This window comes from Sardina pilchardus, chromosome 10, assembly GCF_963854185.1.
Source record: "Sardina pilchardus chromosome 10, fSarPil1.1, whole genome shotgun sequence".
NCBI classification, from domain to species: domain Eukaryota; kingdom Metazoa; phylum Chordata; class Actinopteri; order Clupeiformes; family Clupeidae; genus Sardina; species Sardina pilchardus.
In genome coordinates this window covers 29335549-29359130 of record NC_085003.1, presented here as the reverse complement: position 1 = coordinate 29359130, position 23582 = coordinate 29335549, and the positions used below count along the sequence as shown (strand labels likewise).

The window sequence follows — 23582 nt, the reverse complement described above, 5'->3', positions numbered from 1 at the left end:
ACACACACACACACATACCAATGGTATTGTGAATGTCCTTAACAATGGTCTTCAGGTGCTCCTTGAGGGCCCGCTCCTCCTGGTCCTGGATATGAGCCTCCGTCTCCCCATGCACAGGGTCAGAGGTCAAGTCCAGGTCGGTGCGCTGACCCCAGTCCAGCTGTGTCAGGAACTGCTCCAGGTCCTCGAAGGAGTTCTCCCGGTCCGGCGCGGCGTGGCCGTGAGGGTCCTCGCTGTCCGTCTCCTCGTAGTGGGTGCTGTGGTCGTGCGAGCTCTGGTCGTGCGTGCTGTGGTCGTGCGTGAGCGACACGGACAGCGAAACGTCGGATAGCGAGTGGACGACGCCCGGCGCGTTGCCGTGGGAGCTGTCCGGGTGCAGCAGCAGGCTGTGGGCGCTGCGCGAAGGCTTGATGGAGGTCCCGTAGCCTGCCATGGGGCTTGGGGGGGCATACCTGCTGATGATGGGGTAGAGGCGGTTGTAGGTGCGGTACTGCAGCCGGTGGAGCAACATGACCACAGGATGGTCAGCGCAGCTGGAGAAGAGAAGAAGAGAAGAGAAGAGAATAGAATAGAAGAGAAGAGAAGAGAAGAGAGGAGATCATCTGCATTTGTCTGCTTGTTGACAAACAATCACACAATTGTATGAACTTATTCAAAGAAAAGTGAACAGTCTTGAATGTCATTATTTTTGTTGAGCAGTACATTAACTATTACATTAGAGCTATTACCTGAGCATGTAGTTGACGAGCCCAGAGACCAAGCCGGGATCTTCGGGATTCTTCTTCAGGTTTGCCTTCCACACCTTTGGCCAGTCCTTAGCAAAACAACGCACATGAATTAACCTGGTGCAGCACACTTCAACATGTCAGCCATATGAGCGCTGTAGTACCACACCATATCTAAAGATAACATCACCACACTTACATGATCTTGTTCATATTCAAGAATGTTGGCGTACAGTAAGCGCTGCTCTTGGTCTTCTGCTGACATAGTGCCGGATGAAGCAAACCTCCTATAAACACAACAAATAAATACAGTTGTTAGGGACCTCCCATTAACAACAAAGCAAGACTGTTTTCAAGCCAAAGGGTCAGCTGAAAGGACTGAGCGTATAGGTAATTCATTCTCTTTCTGGGAGGACAATTAAAGGAGCTTACAGCTCATTTCTATGTGAATACAAACAGATTTGTACACCACTCAAAACAACTTGTGATTGCTAGTGCCACCTGCTGTACAATGCATTGTACTGCACATCATTTTGACAGGTACATGGGTAAGTGCGGTGTCATGGAGTCAGACAGGTTACAACATAGAGTACGAAGTACTGTACGTCTGGAGACAAAGATTAGGGAGTTCTTCCAACATGTCAGTGGGATCAGTTCATGCATTAACTATGTCTGAGATGTATAAAAACAATACATTGTTGAATCGCTTAATGAAAATGGTCCTCAAAAGGTAAAGACATTCAAGTAAACATAAGCAAAATTGTGTGTAATTATTAATTTACCAATGCATTAATTGCTCTAGTCTAATTCCACACCTGCCCCCATGTTAAGCATTGAAGTGAAGCAAAACAAACAAGCAGAATACTACTACAGTGTGCGGGCGTGTGTCATGTGTGTGAGTGGGAAATGTCTTACCTATTTGCCTCCTCCTGAAGCCGCAGTCTTCGCTCCTCCATCTTCCTCTGGAGCTGTGATGCTGAGGAAACTATGCAACTATTTCACTGTAACTTTTAACTGTTAACGTCTTGAATAGGACCCACTAGTTTATTCATAAATGAGTTACACGTGAGGTCTCAGGGCTAGAACAGACTTACCGCTCACTCAGTAAAAATGTCCCCACTTCAGCCAGACTGCATATGAGAAAGATATCCACTGTGGTGATTTAGTAACCCCCCCCCCCCCCACCCATGCTGCAAGACATAGGCCAGACCAAACAGACATATAGTGGCTCTAACAAGTAGCCTAAACATCCCAAAAGTCCTCTGAAGAATAGAGGGCTGGCAGCATGTCAGTTGGCCTTGCGTGATAAAGGATACAGCATCTTGCCTGGCTTTGGCGATGATGAGGTTTTCCATCATTTGCCGCTGGAGGGAGAGGGTCTGCGTTCAAGAGGAGAAAGTTGAATGAAATCAGAAGATGAGAGAAACAGAATCCACCAATTATTTTGTCTAACGTAGGTAACGCCTTTCTGCGTGATGTGATGTTGAGAACTCCACAGACTACAGGAGCCTATATGATGGGCTACGTCTTAAAGTCTACACTTCCCTGAACCAAACAAAACTGTCCCAGTTTAATTCCAGGTATAGGACTACCGAGTAGGCTACTGGCCGATCCCATTGAGGCTGGGTTATCGATGTCAGTTCTCAGAAACTGTCGATTTTAGGCTGTAGCCTACAGCCAATGTCGCTGCTTTGATCCTTGAGCGCAATGTGTTCTCAAGTGACCTCCAACATTAGCCAAGTAAGACAACACAAACAATTCACAACAATGATCAAGTTTGCTGACAAATTAAGGCATTACTTACATCTTCCCCGAAGGCATACATAACCCGAACCAACTGAATTACTGTCACACACCACCATAAAACAATTCAAACCAAGTCTCTACCTTTAGAAAAGTCTTAAGTTTCTTCCATTGCGACCGGAGGTCCATCTGGCTTTCCCGACGTCGGTGAAACATTTTTGGTAACACGAACAAAATAGACAACTCTACAGTCTCCGGGTTCTATTTCAGAATGGCAAATTGTGTTGGCTAAAAGGTGATGATGTGCGTTCATTAAGGCAGAGTCGATGAGGGGCCTGTATCGAAATAAAACGCTCAAACGTAAAAAAGCATATGTAAAAGCGTATTGTTAAACGTCCAAGCGTCTGTCCCCCAAACTTACTTCACTCCAAACATCCAACATTTGGAGTCTGAATCACGACAGTGCCCTAACTCCAAGTGAACACGCATTGGGTTGCCTGACACTCTCAGGTAGCCTAATCAAACATCCGACAAATCGACCCGCGAGAAAGCGATCACCTGGTCAAGACACGAGGCATGCGCAAACACCAATCACCAGTCACGTTTAGCCGCCCACAACATGTTTAGGTAGTTGCGAAATTAATAGCGGCGTGTGTAACTTCCTCTCGTGGTTATTGTGTTATCTACGTTAACAATTTGGTTCGCAACTAACCAACTCAGCCAAAATACGCGCCAACACACACACACACACACAGCGTGAAATGTCTTACCAATGATGTTTTCTGCGTTGCCTGCCCTGGAGAAAGTCTAGCCATTCGAGCCTCATAGTTTGCCTTCAACTTCTCATTCAGACGAGATGCCTCCTCAATTGGGGTGAGTTCCCTGATAATCCCACAGAAACAGTAAGCATCATTACGCGTCTTCAAAACAGCCACAGGGCACAGATGAATGGCTCAGAGAACCTGGGAATGACATCTAACATTGAACACCCAGTAACATCTCTTCTCCCCAAATATGTGTGTAATGATGACAATGATGTAGCCTAATGTTTAAGATGCTTCTGTCACTGTCAAAGAACACCTTAGTCTACATCTGAAAGATATATGACAACGTGAAAATATCTCAGCTTGACAAAGAAACATTGACAAAAGCATAAGGATTAACCGTTCGTTCATATCACCATTCACCATCATCATATCAGACACTTAAGATACTAATTGAGTTTGTGTATTTTGTGACCTTTAACCATACAATGCATTCTGTTAAATGTTACTATTAGATTAATCAATTTCATTGATCAAGCCTATACTAATTTGACAACATGAATGATATAACGCATCTCAGAGAGCCAGTTTTGCCAGGAAACTGATCAACAATTCCTGTGTCCTCAAGGCCGTGACATGCTCCCGTGTCTGTGTCCAGCACACGCAGGACGTGACAAGAATTGAGTCATCAATGCACATGTGGGGGGTTTCATGCGCTTCCCAAAAATTGGGACTGCGTGTCAATGACTCATGACACAAATGTGCACGGAGGGAGGAACATACCACTTGCTTAAGTCACCACTGATTTCTGACTTACTTTTTATCTGGGGTCTCCACTGTCTGCAGCCTCTGGAAGATCTCAGGGGGCAGAAAGGGGGAGGCCGTCCCCTCTCCCTCTGATAGGACACGCCGGTGCCTGAGACGAATTCCAGTGTTTGGTCTGCTATGCACATCTGACTCTACGTCTGCATCATTGAAGGTAAAAAAAAACAAAACAATAAAAAGCCCCTGTTTGAACTCATGCGTGACAATATAATTCAGCCCTGACTTATTTGACTTGATTAAACAGTTCCACTTGTCACCTGTAGGTCACAAGATGGACTAGTAGGCTACCTGATTGAATCACTAATCTGTTCAGCAACATATATAGCAAAATACCACCCCTGAATACTCTTCTAAGAGTCCCATGACAGGTCCAGAATTCAGAGATACTCCAGGGTGGTTTATTCTAGATCTTGAATTGCAATGACAGCTTCATACACCCTCAAGTATAGCCACGGCCGACATTTTTGGTAAGGATATAGAAAAAACCTCAATTTGTCTCTCAAATCATTTGAAACTGATAAAAGTAATTGGAACTCATCATTGCTTATTCCATGTTTAATGCAAATTAAACTATGATGTTGATTCTTCATTTAACAGAATATGCCGTTGTACAACCTTTAGAGGCAATAACTTCCAACAAACACTTTCCTTAGCTAAATGAGAGTCCTGCATCTGTCAACGGCTATAAGGACTGTGACTTCACAACATGCATTTTAGCCAATTATAGTCACTTTTCGAAAATGTTTTTATTTCAACAGTGGAGTTCTTCAAGAAGTCCACTATTGTCAAAAAACTCTTAGTACTTAGTCTTCCAATAAGCACTCTACCTTGGTGGAACCTGACTCAAATTATCATTGCAATTTCACTCTGGTAATATGCAATCTGGATTTGATTATTTGGTAGGCTGGGTAAATAAGAAACTAGCTTATCCAAAAAGTGCATCGGATCGTTGGTCTGATTGGTTGAAGGACTATCCAAGTGTACGGAGTCATTTGAACAATGCCCATTGATCCCGCCTCTTGTGCAGTAGAAACAAAGCGCAGCCTTCCCATACAAATGTTCAATCTTAAAAGATTGAGCTTAGTATGGTGATAAACAGTTGGCGTATTTCAACCCAACTTGAAAGCCAGCCCGAATTAACACCACCCACAGCTGAAGATGTCAAATGCCTTCATCAGTGTTTTCTGTTCGTCTTTTCAAGTTATTGCACTGTCAATATTTTGAATAACAGATGCGATAGCAGAATCTAACCATCTCTCTTCTCCAGCGGCTGCAATTTTATTGCCAACTGTGACTTATAGCCAACTTGACTGTGTGTACTCCAGTTGCGTACGCCTAGGCTGGGTAAACCCTGCCTGATCTGGCAGCAATTTGGATTTCACTCTGCAGCTCAGGCTGGAAACCTGCACATCTATCTCTCCTGCTTCCTGTCCACGTTTGCTGGACAGGAAACAGGAGAGAACAAACTGGCTTATCCACCAGGAACACCCTGATCATTGGTCTGATTGGTTTAAGGACTACTGTATACTAGGGCACAGAGTCATTTGAACTATACCCATTGATCATGCCTCTTGTGCAGTGGAAATAAAGCTCAGACTTCCCAGACTAATGTTCAATCTTAAAAGATTGAGCTTAGTATGGTGATAGCCAGACTAGCATACTCCGCCATATCAGCTAACTTCTTTCCACATGTGCGAATGCGGATGCGTCATGTGGACAGTCCTCCTTCCGTCAACAACACAAGATTTGCGTTCGTCTCTATAGACTTATCGAGTCCAAATTACACTGTTGATGAAGTGTGGAGCTCTTGTTAGCCTTGTAGATGGGTTTAAAGAAGCAATTTATGTGTAGTATAAGACTTGCCCGGTTGCTAGCACTAATAGTGCTATTGAAGAATCGGTAAAAACTGGCTAAGTTCGGAATGCTTTGGGTCTGGATAGGGTCACCCCTCATCCATAACTCTAGCTTATGGTCATATTTAACATATCTAAAACCTATCCAACACACCGGATTTCCCCTTGAACAGACATGGGGACTTTTCAATGAAGCGACTCCTCACAATGAATTCTGGCCTCAAATTTTGTGGGCATGATACATTTGGGTTGGATTCCAAGCTACAGTACTATCCCTCTGTTCAGTCTGGGGTCAATTTTCCGCTTGCAGCCCCATCCCATCCAGTGAGGTTGGTCACAGTCCCATCCAGTGAGGTTGGTCACAACCCCATCCAGTGAGGTTGGTCACAGTTCCATGCACCTTACATATGCAACTGTAATCACTGGAATATCATACTGCTTGGTGATATTCTAATAGCTTTAACCTAATTGTCTTTCTGATCCCCTCAGGCAACTATTTCCTTTGAATTCTCTGGTCCATGTTCATTTACTGTAGGTGGTGTACACAATGATACCAAACTGCAGATTGACTACTCCATCTCCATCTTGGCTAAATGACTGAATACAAGATAAAATACATCTAATACTAAATTAGAATTATAATAAATACTAATTAGTTAGTTTGACTCCAGTACGTTATCATCTTTTTTAAAATGATCTCTATTCAAACATTAGTCATTACATAATAGACCTACTTAATAGAACAAAACACACCTTCAAAACAGTTTTTCTTGCCATATCCTTCTTTGAAAATATCTAGGGTTTACTTTTAAATGGATGTGGTTTACATTATATTTGTACATATTTTTCTTAGTTTGCCATCAGTAGGCTATTGTTATATTTATACGAAATCAGGTTTACCTGTCTTCTCAGGTGCGGCTGGCGTAGTGTTGGCCACAACTGGGGGGAGGCTGGAGGAGAACGTCTGGTTGGGCAAAGATGTGTATGGCGGTGGAGGTTCGTTTTGTTTTGCAGCAAATGACTTGATTCTTTCCAGACACTGTTCAGCCAACTTTAGCATCTTCTCCACTTCCATGCTTCCCATTTCATCCTCTATAATTGGAAGGGGAGATTAAGAGAGCGGAAAGAATCCATAACTTGGAAAATTACACTGGTTAAGAACCAAGATCAAATCAGGCGATGTAAGCCTGTTTCCTATTACATACAGAGAAGCATGGAATTATGAATACAGAACATTGTTGAAGAGAGGTAGGTTGAAGGAGGTAACGATTGTTATCACTGTGGCATTTCGTCTGTAGTCCTACACTAAATTACCCTGGAAATCCAGAGTTCTCGTGAGAGCACAATTTGAATTGTGTCTGCAAGATACTCTAGCAATGTGCAATGATGCAAGTTACGTTTACCCCAACCATCGTGCGTAACCAATCAGATCGGTGTATCTGAGGCAGGGGCGAGCTAAACTGATGACAACAGCGCTCGGAGTCAGTAAACATTGGTTGTATTCAATTGCGTCGATGTCCGGAATCAGTCAGAGTAAACATCGGTCATAGTGTTATCCAATTGCGTGCAGTGAGATTTTCATATGCATGCTTGGTGCCGCCCCTCGAGTTGGGCCATTACATTATTCGTGGCCAGACTCTTAATCTGAAAGATTACCAGGGTCTGGATTTTTCAGGCTAACACTAAATAATCATTAAAAACATTAAGACAATTGACCAATCCTTAGCCCTACCCATTGGATGCAAATAGGCCCTAACCCTTTGCTGTGTAACCTACGGACTCCAGTGGCTGTTATTGCAAAACAGTTACTGTATTTGGCAAGATTTCATAAAATAAAGGCACAGCAATGAGAGAAGTGATGATTTATTCATAGATAATAGATCATTCTTTCGCCAAGAAATATATTTCCTCTAACTGAATAGATATAATTCATGCTGGATTTTACAACGGTATCAAGCGTGATCGTAATCAAGGACCAGAACTATCCATTTTAGAAGCTAAGATTGGAGGTGAGAGAGCGGTCACAGATCAATAGACAAAAGTGAGAAGCCTTGGTCATCATGCTAGCACTGCAGATAGCATGCAGTTCTAGCCAACTCTGGTAATGTTTGACCGAGCTAGGCAGGGCTTGGGAGAACCATCAAAGGCAAGGTAATAACATGATGTGGGAGCAGTCACATGGATCTGTGATGAACCAACATCTCCATTCTAAACATCTCTCATTCTATGACTTGTCCCAGGACCAAAGAATACCTCTGTATACTGTCTTGTCTATAAACGAGACACTCTAACATCCTTCAAAATCACTTGAATCAATGAAGGTATGTAACTACGTGGGCAGTCACAATCCTTATCAGCACCTAAAAGCCAATAATATCAAGAGTACACATCCTTGAAAAAAGAAAAATTCATTAATATTGAGGCCCAACCCAAACGAAAAGACCAATCAGGGATGAGCTGGTGCAACTAAGGACAGTTGGACCCTTCCTTGGACCCTGTTTGTAAAGGGACAAATGTTAATGATCAGTGCTGTGTGCAAAATGCATAGGATGTGCATAGGATTGGCTCGCGAGATTATTGATTAGTTTAACTAAACCTTAAAGCCTCTTAAAGAGCTTTTTTTTTTTTCGCCTTAAAATAAAGCTTTAAAAATCATTGTGATAGCACATTAAACTCTTAAAAGAGCAAACAGCACCTCTGCCATACTCTGAGTAGGTTGGATCACTTGAAAAACAGCCATAAGAAGTTGCTGTTTGGGTAGGAACACTGTCCTCTGAAAAGGTGGTTGCCAAAACAAACCAATCCCCTGGTCCGACTATATTACAATATAAGTCACCCCAAATTCTCAGCACACTGTTACTAGTATAGGAGATTAGGAGGTCCTCCCAGGATATTATACAACCACAAATAATAATAAAAAACAATGATTTCCCCACACGATCATTTGCCCACACAGTATTACACAAAGTAATAAATACCTCCACATCTTTACTTCTAAGAGACTTCTGAGAGCCTCTCTGTGATGCTCTTTGTATACCCAATGGTGCCAGTTACTCTATTTAGAAATATTTCTCCTTTTGATGTCTTTATTATTACGACTTTTTCAAACATTTTGTTGCCCCTGCCTCTGTTTTTGAAATGTGCTGCTGGCATCAAATTCAAATTAACATACCGGGAATACACCATGAATTAGGCCTAGTCATATTTGTTATTGTCAACATTTTATGTTTTCTACAGTATGTCCTTTTTGCTGCTAAATATGGGGTTTACCAGGTTTGCAGATTATCACATTCTGTTTTTCTTTGCATTTTACACAACGTCCCAACTGTCTGATTTGGAGTTGGCCTGTAGGCCTACTAACCTATCCTTAATTAACTAGTATTGTGGTAAATGGGAACTACTCAAACTCAAAATATCAGAGCAGCAAGTCAGGCTATGTGCAGTTTTTGTGTGAGGGGAAAAGAGGATGTAATGCTAGGCATCTTGAACCACATGACAAATGCAAACAGTGTGACACTCATCTGTAACATTAGCCAAAATGTGTTTGAAAATGATGGTGTCTAGTAGATGACCTGAAAGGCGTAGGATATAAAGTGTCATGATGAGTCAGGGGACCTTTCAGCAGATGACAAACGTTGCTTGCTTCCCTGACATGTCATATGGTAGGCTGATGCTTTTCTAAAAAGTGACACCTTATCATACAATTAACAGAATTATCTATAGAATTACATTAAAAGTAGCCTATATCAATTCATAGACAGTGTTTGAAATTAATTAGGGCAATTAAAACATGATGAAAAGGCTAGCAGATTGTGATGGTGATGATCTCGGTGAATGTCCAACATGATCAATCTCACAGCACCAATCATTGTACTTTAGCTCAAGAGAGATATGTTTTAACTCACGAGAAATTTAGATTTGTTCACCTACGTTTTGATGATGCATCCTCCAAAAGGGCGTGGGATATATAGTTGATACTCCTCAAATATTCGCAGTACGCCTCCTGTGGGATAAACCAAAGATACCTTGTTAGTAATCTGTGTTGCCAAAGTGCCAAACTTCAATTTGGCCAAACTGACAAGTAAAAACTATAGATCTTACACGACTGTGATCATTAGCCTACTGAAAATCGTAGCCTAGCCTACTGTAGTTGGGTCGGTGTGACAGTTTACCCAGCTTACTGTTTGTTTACATCCGCCCTTGCCAGATAAATCATCAGTTTCAGATGACTGTACACTGCATTTGATTATTGAGTGCCCAGCCTACATTGTAGATAATAAACAGGCAATGTTTGTACCTTGTGTCTGTTTCCCGAATCCAACTGTATTGCAGTCTTGACCAGCCTCATTGCAGTTTGTAGAGGCTTCATGTTACCATCCATGGTGGCTGCCATTGTGCAATAACATGCAGAAGAGGGAGGGAGGAGCTGTGGACCTCAGAAATGAATCGGTCGCAATCTGAAGCTGAGAAGTATCTTTTCTTGAACATGTATATCATTTGACATTTTTTTGTCACTAACGGTATGTTACATTTGTTCGATCTCCATACTGTAAAGATCTACGATCTGTGCTGCGTAATCACTTCCGATGTGTTATGACAGCAGCATGCCAATGCGTCTGCGCGCTGACACACCATGCGGAAGATGACTTGTCAGTGTTGTTGTGGAAAGCTGACAGGCACGTGAGCTGTGCAACGTCGTTTGTACACTACAGTCGACATGGCGGCTACTACTCCTCCCAAGGTATTGGCAAGACACAATATTTTCTTCAATATATGTTTAAGGCTAAATTGGTCGCCTTTTATCCACGAATTGTGTAAGCTAGTATTGGGTCTCGAGGTTACGGCGGCTGTGGTTGCGGGCTATTAATGTCACTGGGTTAGAGGGTCCACACTTTGATAGCTAGCTATGTCCTGAAAGCAACGGCTATAATGTTAACTCATTTAAGGTAGCTAACCAGTTAGCTTGTTAGCCTGTCAGGCAGCTAATGTTAGCTGGCTCTCTGCGTGTCTGTGGACACCTGAGATGCCACGAAAGCAAATCGAGAGGTTAGTCCTGTTCCTAATTGAAGCAAAATCTCTTCACATTAGCTGTCAGTTTCGCGTAAATATTTAGGTCGCATGGCAGCATTCTCTTGATTCGGTCTTTGTTCGTTTACCTCCTGCAAATGTCAACAGAATCCATGTGCTTCACATCTTCGAGTTGCACGGAAGCAGTGGTCATCAGAGGTCGTTTTGAAATGGGGCAAGACTGACGTGTCGCTCTCTTAACCCTTGTCCCATTTATTTTTGTCGTAAACCCTGTATGATGGAATCAATACCCTCTCAGGTTGTGGCTGCATTTATAGGTCACTTGACTGCGTCTGCCAAGGGACAGTAAACATTAGACGTCGTATCGTTTTGCATCTTAAGGGATAAACCATTTTTAAGGCTGCTGTGATACATTCTTTAAACAGAGATGTTTGAATCGCTCCACTGTAATGCAAGGAGCAGGTCGTAAAGAATGGTTGTGTTGAATTTTTGAAATGTGAACATGTAGACTGTATATCAGGAAAGCATTGATTTATAACTGCTTGACATGTGTCAGGGGTGATTTAACAGCAAGTGCAGTTTGTTTTGTAGATATCAATAAGTTGGCTGAAACTGTATTGAAGTGCTTGGTAGATTTTTAACCCATAGGCCCAATTCACTGATCCAAAGCGCAAATGAACACTGACTTGCTATTTGGTGTATGTGTAAGACTGCAACAGTGTCAGATCATTTCCTTGAATTGCCTTGAGGAAACATAGTACTGTATCTCTTCTCACAGGTTCTATTTGAACACGAAGGGGTCTTTGTTCATTCAAGTACAGATGATGGGGACGATCAGGATTTACTAATATCAGGATTCCTGCGTGTCTTAGATAAGGTGGGTCACTTAATTCTACCACAGCCTTTATTTGTAACTACTGTTATTATCAGTCCCTTGCGCATCTTGGGAGCATGGATTATGCTGGTGGTCATAGACTCACATGGTTGTCATACTTCTGTGTCTTCCTTGCAGGATGGGGAATCTGTGATTGAATATAAGCCACTGGAGGACTCAGTCGATCCATCAAACATGTTGTGCGCATGCAAGGTTTGTTTGCGTCTCTGTGGATACAGTACAATTCCCCTATGTCTTAAAATCGGTATTTTTTACAGAGCGGCACACGTTAAAAAGTGGTCTGCCATGCATAGTGGGAATGAGTTGATTTCCTGTTAACATGATTTTTCTTAAACTTTAGGACCAGGGCTACAAGAATATACCCATGAAGTCTAATCTTGGGGGGGGTGCATGTGGACCCCTACTAGCCCATAGACTATAGGGCTTAATGTGTGTAGCAGAAGATATTGTGGGGCATTGTCAGAGCTGTTTTCAGTTGTCTAAATGCTGAGCAGGAGACATGTGCTCCCATCCTTGTCTGTGTGTGTGCCATCATTGAAATCATATTATTACAGGCTAAGTTACAGGCTACACCTTTTTGTATTTTGTTTACAGCTTATTACCTCATTAGTGCAGAATAAGCGTTGTTGGTTATTTACAGTACATACTATACTTCATAAAATACTAACCGGAGGTGAACATCATTTGTAATAGCCATCATTATTTAATCTGGATGATTATGATGATGATGTTGATTTATTCAGGACTCCAGTTCAGTGGTGGAGTGGACACAGTTTCCAACGGACCGGTCACATCACACAGTGGACCCGCAGCAGAGCTGCGAGACAGAGTGGGACATGGTGAACACAGTGTCCTTTAAGAGGAAACCCCACGCCAACGGCGAAGGTGGGTCAAAGATCCTTCATTACTGACAAGATAGAGCAACATAATGCATCTCTATGGAAGAAAAATTTGAACAGTTCCTGTCTGCTTAAAGAGGCTTGTCGCAAAGACGTCATAGTGGGATATCGATCTCAGTCAGATTGGCAAGCAGTTCAGTTCGAATGTTAACAGGTCTGCTTAAAGGGGTATTTAGCCCCCCTCCCCTTTGCGAAGACAGAACGCGGAAATGATCGAACGTTTGCGCCTCTCGCTCCGCTTTAACCCTCTCTGGGAGGGCAGCACAACAACCACAACCATCCACAACCACCCTCATTCACCTCTCGCCGCTCAGGCAGCTCACAGACAGGGCCCTCAGTTTTGACACACTCTTGGAATCACGAGGAAGAATGGGGGGAACTTACACTAAGTGATGGGGACAACCCAAATACTGTGCTCTTGGCCAGGGTTACTGTAAGTGGGAAATAAGAATTGCATGGCACCAAAATATGATTGTAGTAGTGATGAATAGTGGGAGATCCTGGAATAAGCATTAAACTAAGCAATTCACTTCTCCTACAATTTTAAAAAAATATATATAGAATATGTGTAGATGCCATGTTTGCGTGACGAACTGACCCCGTACATTTTGGGAGATTTCTGGAGTACTGTGTCTCCTCATCAGAAAGTCTCGGGTGAAACCTATCGTCCGACCCCTGTTAAATTTCTGCCGCTGTGACTCTGCGTCGCTTTGGACAACAGCATCTGCTAATCATCAGTCAACTATAACTTTAACCTTTAACTTTAACATGCCATAGGTACCTCTCACCACACACACGAGAAGAACCGCTGGGCCTTTAGCTTCACCACCGCTGACCTGAGAACAGTCACACTGAAGACAGAAGGCTGGACGCACCTTGTCTTCTGCTTGAAGGATGACACCACCTTGTCTGCCATCCACTTCCACCAGGGAGGCAGCCAGGAGTTCATGGACTGCCTGCGGAGATGCGTTCATCTAACAGAGTGAGTACTCATATTGCTGTACGCTGGCAAATCACGCCGTTCTGTCCAACATTTTATTATTGTTTATTGTCAATTGTTTGTTAATATGTCTGTTTATGTCTTGATGTCTGTGTGTGCAGCGCTTTGGGTTTGCTCTTTGTGCATACAAAAATGCGCTTTATAATAATTGTGACTTGACTTGACTTGACTTGAACCTCTGTGAACCAGTCATTTATGCTCGCAAAGTCATCCAGTGTCAAGTTTTTTTTTCTGGTTTTGTTGCACCCAAGGTTGCTGTGGCAGGCCTGTTTTTCTGAACTGCGCTGCAATCTTTGGGCACAAGATGGTGCCTCAGAGCTGTGTTCGTCCACTTAACTATAGTATATGGCTCTGCTGTTGAAAATGAGGATACAGGACTCAGGTTTTCAGAACCAGTGGACCCCTCATCTCAGTTTGACTCCTCACCTCCACTGTGAAGACTCCTGCATTCTTAGCACTCAAACACAAAACATCCTCCACAGTTCCTGCAAGATAGCCTTTGGGATGATAATACCCACAGCACAACCTGTTAAGCTATGTAATCTTTTATGGGTGGAAAAGTTTAAGAAGGCTTTGATCACCTTGTTTAAGACAGAGGAATGGCCGGCCTTCTAAATCTTAGGTGTTCTCTAAAGAAGCACCATCTCTCTCGCTTGCATGTTCTCTCTCTCTCTCTCTCTCTCTTTCTCTCGGTCTCTCTCTCTCCTTCCTTTTTTCTCTCGCGCTCTCTCTTCCCTTTCTCAGTTTCTCTGATCCAAATATCATGGTAGATTAGCCTCTGGTGGACACCACTCTTCCAGCAATGCAGCAAAGAGACAGTACAGATAGCCGTTATTAGAATTCTTATCGAGGCTCTTGTGTGAGGAAAGAGGGACGGGGGCTGGGGCTGGGGCTGGGGGGGGAGCATCGGGGCGATGATCAAGACGACGAGGTTCATTTGACGATTTATAGCTGCATGCAGTAAAGCCATCAAGAGGGAGTCATGTGACATGTTGCTATGCAGTTTCCTAAATATGGTAGCTTTAGTCCCAACCCCCCAAAAAAATGCTGCTATGGATACTCTCAGTGTGTTGGGCATGAAGTTCATGTGTAGAGCTGTAATCTCATGAAAGTTTGTTGTTGATATCGTCTGTCATTCTTAGCTGATCTGTTTTGGCACCTCTGTTTTGTTGTCTTGTTTGTTTTAGGAGTCCCAGGGACAAAACGACATATCTTGTTAGCAGTCATAACAAAGCTCTATCACAGTCCTTTGAGAACCTTTTGGATGACACCAACTATGGCCTGGTTCAAGTAAGTGGTTTGTTATTTTAAGCACCAGTGAGAGTCTTTAATAATGCATGCTGAATTGATGCATTTGAGAGAGTATTTAAAGTATTTTAGACAGTGACATGTTGATATTTTAGACAGTGACATGTTGCTGTTTTAGACAGTGAGATGTTGGTAGGTAATGAGATATACACTGAACTCATGACATCTGTCTAGACACACACGGTAATGCTGTTCTAGTCACATGCAATAATGCTGTTCTGCTGTCACAGAAGCTGAAGAAGGACCCCTACACCGCCACACTGGGGGGGTTCTCCAAGGTCACCAACTACATCTTCGACGCGTTCCGTGCCCCCGAGCTGGAGCAGAGGGACAGGCCGGAGGAGGAGGTGGCCGACATCTTGGGGGAGATCATCCCCGGTCTGGAAATCAGTCAGCTGGAGGAGCCGGGATTTGAGGTCATCACACGGGTAAGGGGGTCCTTCAGCAGCTTTGTTGTGATCATCCAATCAGAACGTTAGGATCTAGGCATCTTATTGTGTGTCGGGTAGCATATCTCAAAAAGTTGACCCATGCGTCATCACCCATGCACATAAGGCTTAGATCACACTGACCAGCAGGGGTAGCAGCAGAGGCACCTCCTAACTGTGTGGCGTAGGGGGCTAACTATGTGCCGTAGGAGGGTAACTCTGGCGTAAGGGGTTAACTGTGTGTCATAGGGAGCTAACTCTGTGGTGTAGGGGGTTGGGATTGGGCATAATTAATCAACGATTGAGGATTGATCATTAAGAATTTCGTCGAAAACATACATTTGTAATCGATTAAACTATTGTAGGTTGCGTTGCGTAGTGTGAGTCTTGAAACAATTAAATTAATTTCACTGCGTGGCAACAATTAAACTTTTTACCAGCCGGGGGAAGTGTTTGACGCCATTCTAAGTTACCTGCGAGTTTCCATTTTGATTTTTGCAGTAAATCAAAACGGAAAATATCAATGATTAATCAATAGTTGATCGTTAATTCTCCCGACGATCGACTAAAGAAAATTTAACCGAATGCCCATCCCTAGTAGGGGGCTAAATGTGTGGCATAGGGTTCTAACTGTGCGGCCTAGGGGGCTAACTGTGTGGCGTAGCGGGCCTCGGGGAACATTTGTTTCCTGATATAGTCATTTTGTCCTGTAGGTGGACCTGGGATCAAGGCCAGAGGTCCAGCGTGGAGACCCGCTCACTCTGGAGGAATGGCTCAAGTACCAAGACCAGGAGGGCCGGGTGCGCAAGGTCCCACAGCTCAAAGAAAGAATATTCAAAGGGGTAAAGTCTCTTGCATCTGTATTTGCTTTATGTGTAGCATTTATGTGTCTGTCTGTGGTGTTGACTTTATATGTTTTTCTGTGTGCTGTTTATGCATATTTATGTGTGGTTACTTATTTATACACCGTTGAAAGAGACCGGGTTTGACTGCTTGTTTATGTCTATCATCATCGTCAACAACAACAACAACATGTGATGAAATGGTTTTGGTCAGAGTTGGAGGATTGCAATCTCACCCTCCAAATTAAAGCTGAAAGCTATTTTTTCCTCACTATCATCATGATGCTCTCATCTGATTTGTTGCTATGCTGTCAGGATTGTTGGCATGGAGATAAACTGAAGAAAGAACCATTGTATGCCAGCTTGTTTTGTGTTTAAAAAGTAGTTGCTTGTAAAAGTGATTAGTAATCATTAGTAAGTGATTAGTCCTCAAAGCAACTGACAAACTAGTCCGTTGAAATAATCAATGGACTAGTCTGTTGAAATGTAGGCTAAACACTGTAACCGTTACAGCCCACTTGAGACATCCACAAACATTAAATGTGTTTTTTAAGTGTCACTGCAAATGGTAGATGCTAATGAGTTAAAAAAAAAAACATGAGTCATACTACACTAAGTGACACATTTATATACACAAAGAAATTATTTTTATAGTAATGGGCATGAATCAGCCCAGACATGAGTTTACCATCTTTACTTTTGAGAATAGTAATGAGGCTTTCATCTTAAGCTTCTGCTTCTACGTTTCACACAACTGTGTCTTACTTCAAGCATTATTATGTCATTCTTGATAATAATATGTTAACTGTTGTGTATGTGTTTATGTTTATGTATGTGTGTGTGTGTGGGTCTTGACTTGAAGGGCCTGTGCCACGTGGTGAGGAGAGAGGCCTGGAAGTTTCTGCTGGGGTACTACCCCTGGAACAGCACCTCAGAGGAGAGGAAGGGCCTCCAAAGGAGAAAAACGTAAGGCAGCCGTTACGCTCCAAATTATTCCTCTGCTACACGCTGCACATTATATACATGTACATAATGTATCTATTTGAATATACATTCATATACTGTATATGCACATGAATATTTCCATTTGAATACGTGGGTATATAATGTGTGTACAGTACGTGCGTATGTGTGTTAGTGTGTGTTCATTCATAAAAGGTATGGATATATACTGTTTGTATTGGAAGACACACCTCGGCAAAAATCACATTTTTAACCTTTTTAACTTTAACCTTTTTTTTAAGTTACAAGAAATGTCATGCGTGCAATAAACAGTAATGTGAACACTAGTGCGCTAGTTGATTCAGAATAACAAATAAGAAAAGTCTGTCATTGTAGCAGGATAAAGGATGGAACCCAATCCTGACTGATTTGCAGGGTGGAAATGTAATCTTCCTGAGGACGCATGTGCACATTTAGCTTTACAAGATAAGCAAGCGAATGCCTCAGAATTGGCTATCTTACATTAGCATAACATTGTTAGCCATTTGATAACATTGTCAAACCGAGTTGTCAATCAGGGGCAATTAGCTCCCCACATCAGAGATGAGGCAGAGGGAGTAGAGATGCATACAGTACCCTTCAAGGGCATGAAGGGATTTTTTTTTCAGGATTTTTTATTTTTATTTTTATGAAAATGTATCTTTCAGTTACTAAGATGGGTTATGGGGGTTAATCAATGGCTTGTGTGCATCTTTAAGGTAATGCAAATCATTTGAGTTGCCAGGTTTCACAAAGTACAGTGCAATACAGTAATACTGGCATGTCTAAAATAATATTGCATCCAACAGTTCCTCAAAAATTGCATTAGTGCAGTTATCCTTTTAAGGGGAATGTTGTTAGATTCATTATTTGACAATAACGTCAATGAAGTTGAATCTAATCTAATCTAATCTAATCTGATGTGCGTTGATGGCTGACATTGATGTCCTCCCCTGGTCCTTCCACAGAGACGAGTACTTCAGGATGAAGTTGCAGTGGAAGTCAGTCAGTGAGGAGCAGGAGAGGAGGAACTCCAGGTTACGAGACTACAAGAGTCTTATAGGTAAAACTCTAACGTCTCTTTTGGAAATAACCTCTCATTCAATGTTCTGTTAAGGCTTTGGACATAGACTACTCCTGGAAAAAAAGAATAAAAACATATGTATGTTCTTATTTATTTACCTAAACATTTTTCTTACCTTACCTTTCTTACCAAAACAAGAGTCTTATACAGTTGGTAAACACTAACAAGCTACACCAGGCACGTAACTCTGTTCGCAATGCGTAAAATCCATTTTAGAAGACTGGTGTATTGTTTTCGCCCCACTGAATGTACGCCCCACTGTTGCTTCTGGTGTAGCTACAGTACTTCCATCGATTATAGTGATTATTAACTGCTGCAGCATACGCATCGCGAACTGAACACTTCAGTTATGCGCCTGGTGTAACTCCCCTGTAAGCAAGTCAAACCCCACTTCACAATGTCTCTTTTGGAAATAATCTCTTATTGGATGTTCAGTTAAGGCTTTGGACATTGACTATTCCTAGAAAAAGGTTTTTTTTTTACCTGAGGACTCCATATCAAAGAACCAAAATCAATATATTTTGAACAATACCCAATCCTACTTGCTTCAGGGGGTCATTGTACAATGGCCAATAAGATTGTCTTACTGGAGGTGTGTGTATGTTCAGAAATGCAGAGACAACTGTCCAAATGCTGTTGTGTGTGTGTATTCGCAGAGAAAGATGTCAACCGAACTGACCGGACCAATAAGTTCTATGAGGGTCTGGAAAACCCTGGTCTCATCCTGCTCCATGACATCCTGATGACATACTGCATGTATGACTTCGATCTGGGTGAGCACTTTAGCAGAGAACAAATACAGTGAAAGAAATGGAAATTCCTCCTGTCCACATAGAAATATCTACTTGTGTTAAATCTTACTAGTGTAGGTAATATAGGCGCCAGTCGTTACACAAAATGACATTTTAATTTTCAAAACCATTTTTCCACCACTGTTAAGGGAGTACCTTGGTTTACACAATTGACCTCACTGTCTGCATGTCCCTCAACATACACTCAAAAGATCACTCCTATAGATATACAAATTGAATGCGTACACTGTGATTGGAATATTTAATGACTAGCTTAATCTTTGATGTGCATCATACATCACGTCATATGTCCTACATAAATGTAATGTTATATGTTATCACTGTGGATGCTTGCAGGTTACGTGCAGGGCATGAGTGACCTGCTCTCTCCTATCCTCTTCGTCATGGAGAATGAGGTGGACGCCTTTTGGTGCTTTGTCAACTTCATGGATGAAATGGTAAACGCTCACCTTACAGAGAAACAAACATATTTGTGCTTTGTGCTTCATTGAAATCAGAATTGGCACAGCGGAATTGCTATTATGAATTATGCTGTGTTATTAGTCAGGACCGCACACAAACTAAATCAGAGTAAAGGCTTTCACACACGGCTGGTGACGCAACGGCAATTTGTGGCAGGCAATGTGTACAGCAAGTGGAACGATGACCATCACATCGCTCTAATCAGCGATTTTGATAAGTCATAATAGAAAACGGTTGTCCGGTCAGTGTACTGTATCTCCCGGTATCGATAGGTGATTGACTTACCAGTAGTATGTGTAATAAAGCAATTAACAGAATTCCACTGTTGCGTTTGACTGTCGCATCGTCTGCCCATATGTGGTAGGCTTAATGCATCCCTTATCAGTACTGCAGCTCGCCTACAAAAAGTACTCAAAGCTGCCATCTTTGCCCATACAAGGAGATCCGGGTTTTAATTTACTAATTGCCTATGCTTAGTTGCATTTTTCTAGTCATGTCTGGGGTAGCGAAAACAAAAGTGTGCCGTATTGACATACTGAAGATAATTTAAAATCCCCATGTTATTTTCTTATATGAGAGGTCTATTAAAGCACATAGGAAGGGATTCACAAGGACCAGTCTGTGAGGCTTAATCAGTTTTTCAGGCATTATTACAGACAAGACAGTATTTCCCCATGGCAAGCACTGTTTCCTCAAACAGATCAGTTAAAAGGGGCCAATCCTCCTCATGCACCAGTAACAACAATGCTGTCCTGCTGGAGACACTGCATGTCAGCACCTTAACATGATCAGATCTGATCACTCCAAGCAAACCAGATCAGAGAGATAATTAGTTTACGCTACAATTGTGTAGTGTTTCAGACGAGCAACATTTCCGCCTGCCTTGGGCAAGGTCAAGCGATGGCCTGAAATGTGACGTCTCTTGAGATGAATCGTTTGTGTTTTGTTAAAAGTAACGGTCTCTGGTGTGTCTGGTTTCTTTCAGCATGAGAACTTTGAGGAGAAGATGCAGGGGATGCGGACACAGCTCGTCCAGCTCAGCGCGTTACTACGGTTACTGGACCTGGCCTTCTGGAACTACCTGGGTCAGAGATTCTGCTTACGCAACAAAGAGTCAACCTCACAATCAGCTCAGTAATCATTTGTGAACGTTTCAGATGAAACTACCGGATTGACTGATGATCGTTACTTGTTGTTTTCTTCCTACAGAAGCACAGGATTCTGGGTACTTGTATTTCTGTTTCCGATGGCTGCTCATCCGCTTCAAGAGGGAGCTTCACTTTCAGGATGTTCTCCGCTTGTGGGAGGTGTGTGTTTACAAAAGCATCCATTGATTGTCAGTGCAGTAAGACTCTTTGTCTGCACTATGACTATGTTAAGTGTTTGAAAAGTGCAAATGTATTGCTTGTACTGTATACTATGTGTGTGTCTGTGTTTTTGTGCTTCAGGTCATGTGGACTGGATTGCCTTGCCAAAACTTTCACCTGTTGGTGTGTTGTGCCATTCTGGATTCTGAGAAGCAAAAGATCATGGATAGGCATTATGGTTTCAATGAGATTCTCAAGGTAATATTGCTATAGTAGTTCCCTGCTCTAATTCTTCTTGAAGCACTGACATTGGGGCCTGGATTGGCCCATTCTCACTCCATGACCACAGACTTGTTTTATTTTTCACCATCCATTCTTCTGTTTGTGAGGTTGGACAACATTGGACCACAAACAGTTATTGTACATGATTTAGAGGAATGGTTTTTAATTATACAATGAAAATGTATTCATCTGAAATTATTAGTATTCTTTGTCAGTCAGTCTTGCAGACTGCAGTTTTTAATTTAACATACCGGTCATTTCCTTGCTCAGCATATCAACGAACTCTCAATGAAGCTGGATATCGAAGAAATCCTTCATAAATCTGAAGCAATCTGTTTGCAGATCAAAAACTGCAAGGTATGTACACGTTTACATTTCTCCTTTAACATTAAAAGTGTTCTGCTGTTGTGCAGGTCATGTAGGTAGATTTGGTTATGAAATTAAAGCTTTTTATCTTTATTAATCTTTATATGGCATCATCTGAATATCACTTTTGTTACACTTTTCTGAGAAGAACTTATATTGCACTTTGAATGTGAGTCCTATCATGATCCAAAAAAGAGCTTTCTTTTCACTAATATCATATTCATCTTGATCTGTAGGATTTACCTAGCTCAGTTAGTGAGATTTTGGGACTGAAAGTCGCCTGTGTTAAACCCACGTTGGAGCTCAGCGACTACGGGATCCTGACACCACCTTTGCACACCTCCGGCGAACTCCTCGTCTCCAACGGCCATGGACAGTTGTCGGAAACGTCGTCCAATGGCTACAAAGTAGCCTTCATCTCGTAGTGAAACTTGAGGACTCGAGACTCAATACAGAGACTTTTCACACTCGTACACACACACCTGGGAGAACTACAGAACAGAGTTACCAGAGGTCACAGTGCAAACAGTCCAGAGGAAAAAATGGAAATTATATATAGATTCATATATAAATAAGAATGTATAACGAGGGCCTAAAGAGGCCCAAAATGTATTATTTTTGTAATTTCTTGTATTATATTTTCTTTCATTGATATAATCATTCCTTCCCACTCTGTGGAGAGTTTTAGTAATGTCAAAAAAGGTGGAGTCTCCATTTGGTGGAAAAAAAGTTTGTCTTTTCTGAACCATGCACACAATTGTTTAAAATTAAAATCAACAGATGCTGTAGTGTATGTTGATTTTGAGGCCTTTAAAGAATTATATTTATTCTTAGAATAAGATGAGCATTATTTGGACACAGGGATAGTTTGTGTTTTTTATTGGATGCTGTGTGATTTCGCTTATAGGTGTGATTTCATACTTTTAAGTAACATACTTCATCTGCCATTTCATTCTTGATTGAGAGTTAGAGTTCTCAGACCTTTTTATAAGCCAGGGTATATACTTTATACTTATACACATACGCACAGCTACACACACACACACACACACACACACATGTGTGTGTTTGTGTGTGTTTATGTATGTATGTAATACTGTATAATGCATTTCGTTTGTTATTTATTTTGGTTTTGTCCAACAAAAAAGGAAAGTATTGAAAAATGTAAATTACTTTTCACCATTTTTTAAATCAATACCACATACAGCTGTTTATTTTATTTTTTATTTTAAATGTTGGCCTGTAATTTAAAGGGGAAATAATTTGTCATTTCAGAAGTTTCAACTCTAACACCTGTAAATTGATCAAAAAAGCAAACATGTTGTAACCATTTAGATAATTGCACTTTAGTGGTTTGGAGTTGGAAGTGATTATCATGTAACGTCAAATGCTGAAGGGTAAAATATAACTGCACTGTGACTGTGGGCTCAGATAATCAAAGCAGTTTTCATAATAATAATAACAACAACAAAAATAATACCAGTTTCAAATAACACACAAAGAGAAGGGTGAATTAGCCTAAGATGGTTTCTTAAATATCCTCCATCTGTTCATTATAATTTCTCAGAGCTCTAATGGACTGCTTGGGCATTATTTACATGCTTTGTTTTAATGTTGATCAGTATCAGGCTCGTTCTGCATCAACATTTGATTTCTGAAGCTGCACATGTTCTGATCTTTCATTAGTCATTGCGCACCCACAGACAATACTTAACTAGCTTCATCTGCTTCTGTACCCTGAGTTGTCCACCTGTATTTAGTTGTGTTCACTTCATACAAATAACTCTTAGTTCTGTAATCATTTGTTTTATCAACTCATCCAGCAGCTGGTGAAGGTTGTGTACAGATGTGCCTCTTGCATGAGCAGGGTGGATAGAGGTGGCCTTGCTTTTTGAAGGCTGACTGTCACAGTGATGTTACTCAATGCAAACTAACTGTGACTACAATAAACTTCAACATAATGGGATGACACCTAAAA

General features: G+C 41.8%; 2 protein-coding genes across 5 annotated transcripts in view; one reads left to right on the top strand and one right to left on the bottom strand.

Moving 5' to 3' along the window:
- The window catches only part of vps9d1 (VPS9 domain containing 1), a 24068-nt gene extending 12959 nt beyond the window's left edge, over positions 1 to 11109 (bottom strand). The window contains exons 1-11 of one of the 2 annotated variants that reach the window (XM_062547531.1): positions 11067 to 11109; positions 10208 to 10373; positions 9841 to 9913; positions 6811 to 7002; positions 4050 to 4197; positions 3239 to 3350; positions 2042 to 2104; positions 1641 to 1693; positions 925 to 1012; positions 729 to 814; positions 19 to 533 (exon numbers count right to left, since the gene is read on the bottom strand). In XM_062547531.1, the coding sequence (XP_062403515.1) occupies positions 19 to 533; positions 729 to 814; positions 925 to 1012; positions 1641 to 1693; positions 2042 to 2104; positions 3239 to 3350; positions 4050 to 4197; positions 6811 to 7002; positions 9841 to 9913; positions 10208 to 10303 (1426 nt within the window). In that variant the 5' untranslated portion in view covers positions 10304 to 10373; positions 11067 to 11109. Of the gene's footprint in view, positions 1 to 18; positions 534 to 728; positions 815 to 924; positions 1013 to 1640; positions 1694 to 2041; positions 2105 to 3238; positions 3351 to 4049; positions 4198 to 6810; positions 7003 to 9836; positions 9914 to 10207; positions 10374 to 11066 lie in introns of those variants that run through there. The other variant, XM_062547532.1, reaches the window with a different exon arrangement.
- Positions 10546 to 23582, top strand: tbc1d15 (TBC1 domain family, member 15). 3 transcript variants are annotated; one of them, XM_062547534.1, is made up of 17 exons: positions 10546 to 10651; positions 11717 to 11815; positions 11951 to 12025; positions 12577 to 12718; positions 13510 to 13714; positions 14920 to 15022; positions 15271 to 15468; positions 16182 to 16310; positions 17173 to 17276; positions 18260 to 18354; positions 19032 to 19148; positions 19524 to 19624; positions 20635 to 20734; positions 20859 to 20956; positions 21098 to 21214; positions 21509 to 21595; positions 21841 to 23582. In XM_062547534.1, exons 1-17 carry the CDS (start codon positions 10628 to 10630, stop codon positions 22027 to 22029), a joined length of 1983 nt encoding a protein of 660 aa, XP_062403518.1. In that variant the 5' UTR covers positions 10546 to 10627; the 3' UTR covers positions 22030 to 23582. The 3 variants fall into 3 exon arrangements, with proteins under 3 accessions (XP_062403518.1, XP_062403517.1, XP_062403519.1); XM_062547533.1 differs by having other exon boundaries at positions 10576 to 10657; XM_062547535.1 differs by lacking the exon at positions 10546 to 10651 and adding an exon at positions 10938 to 10956.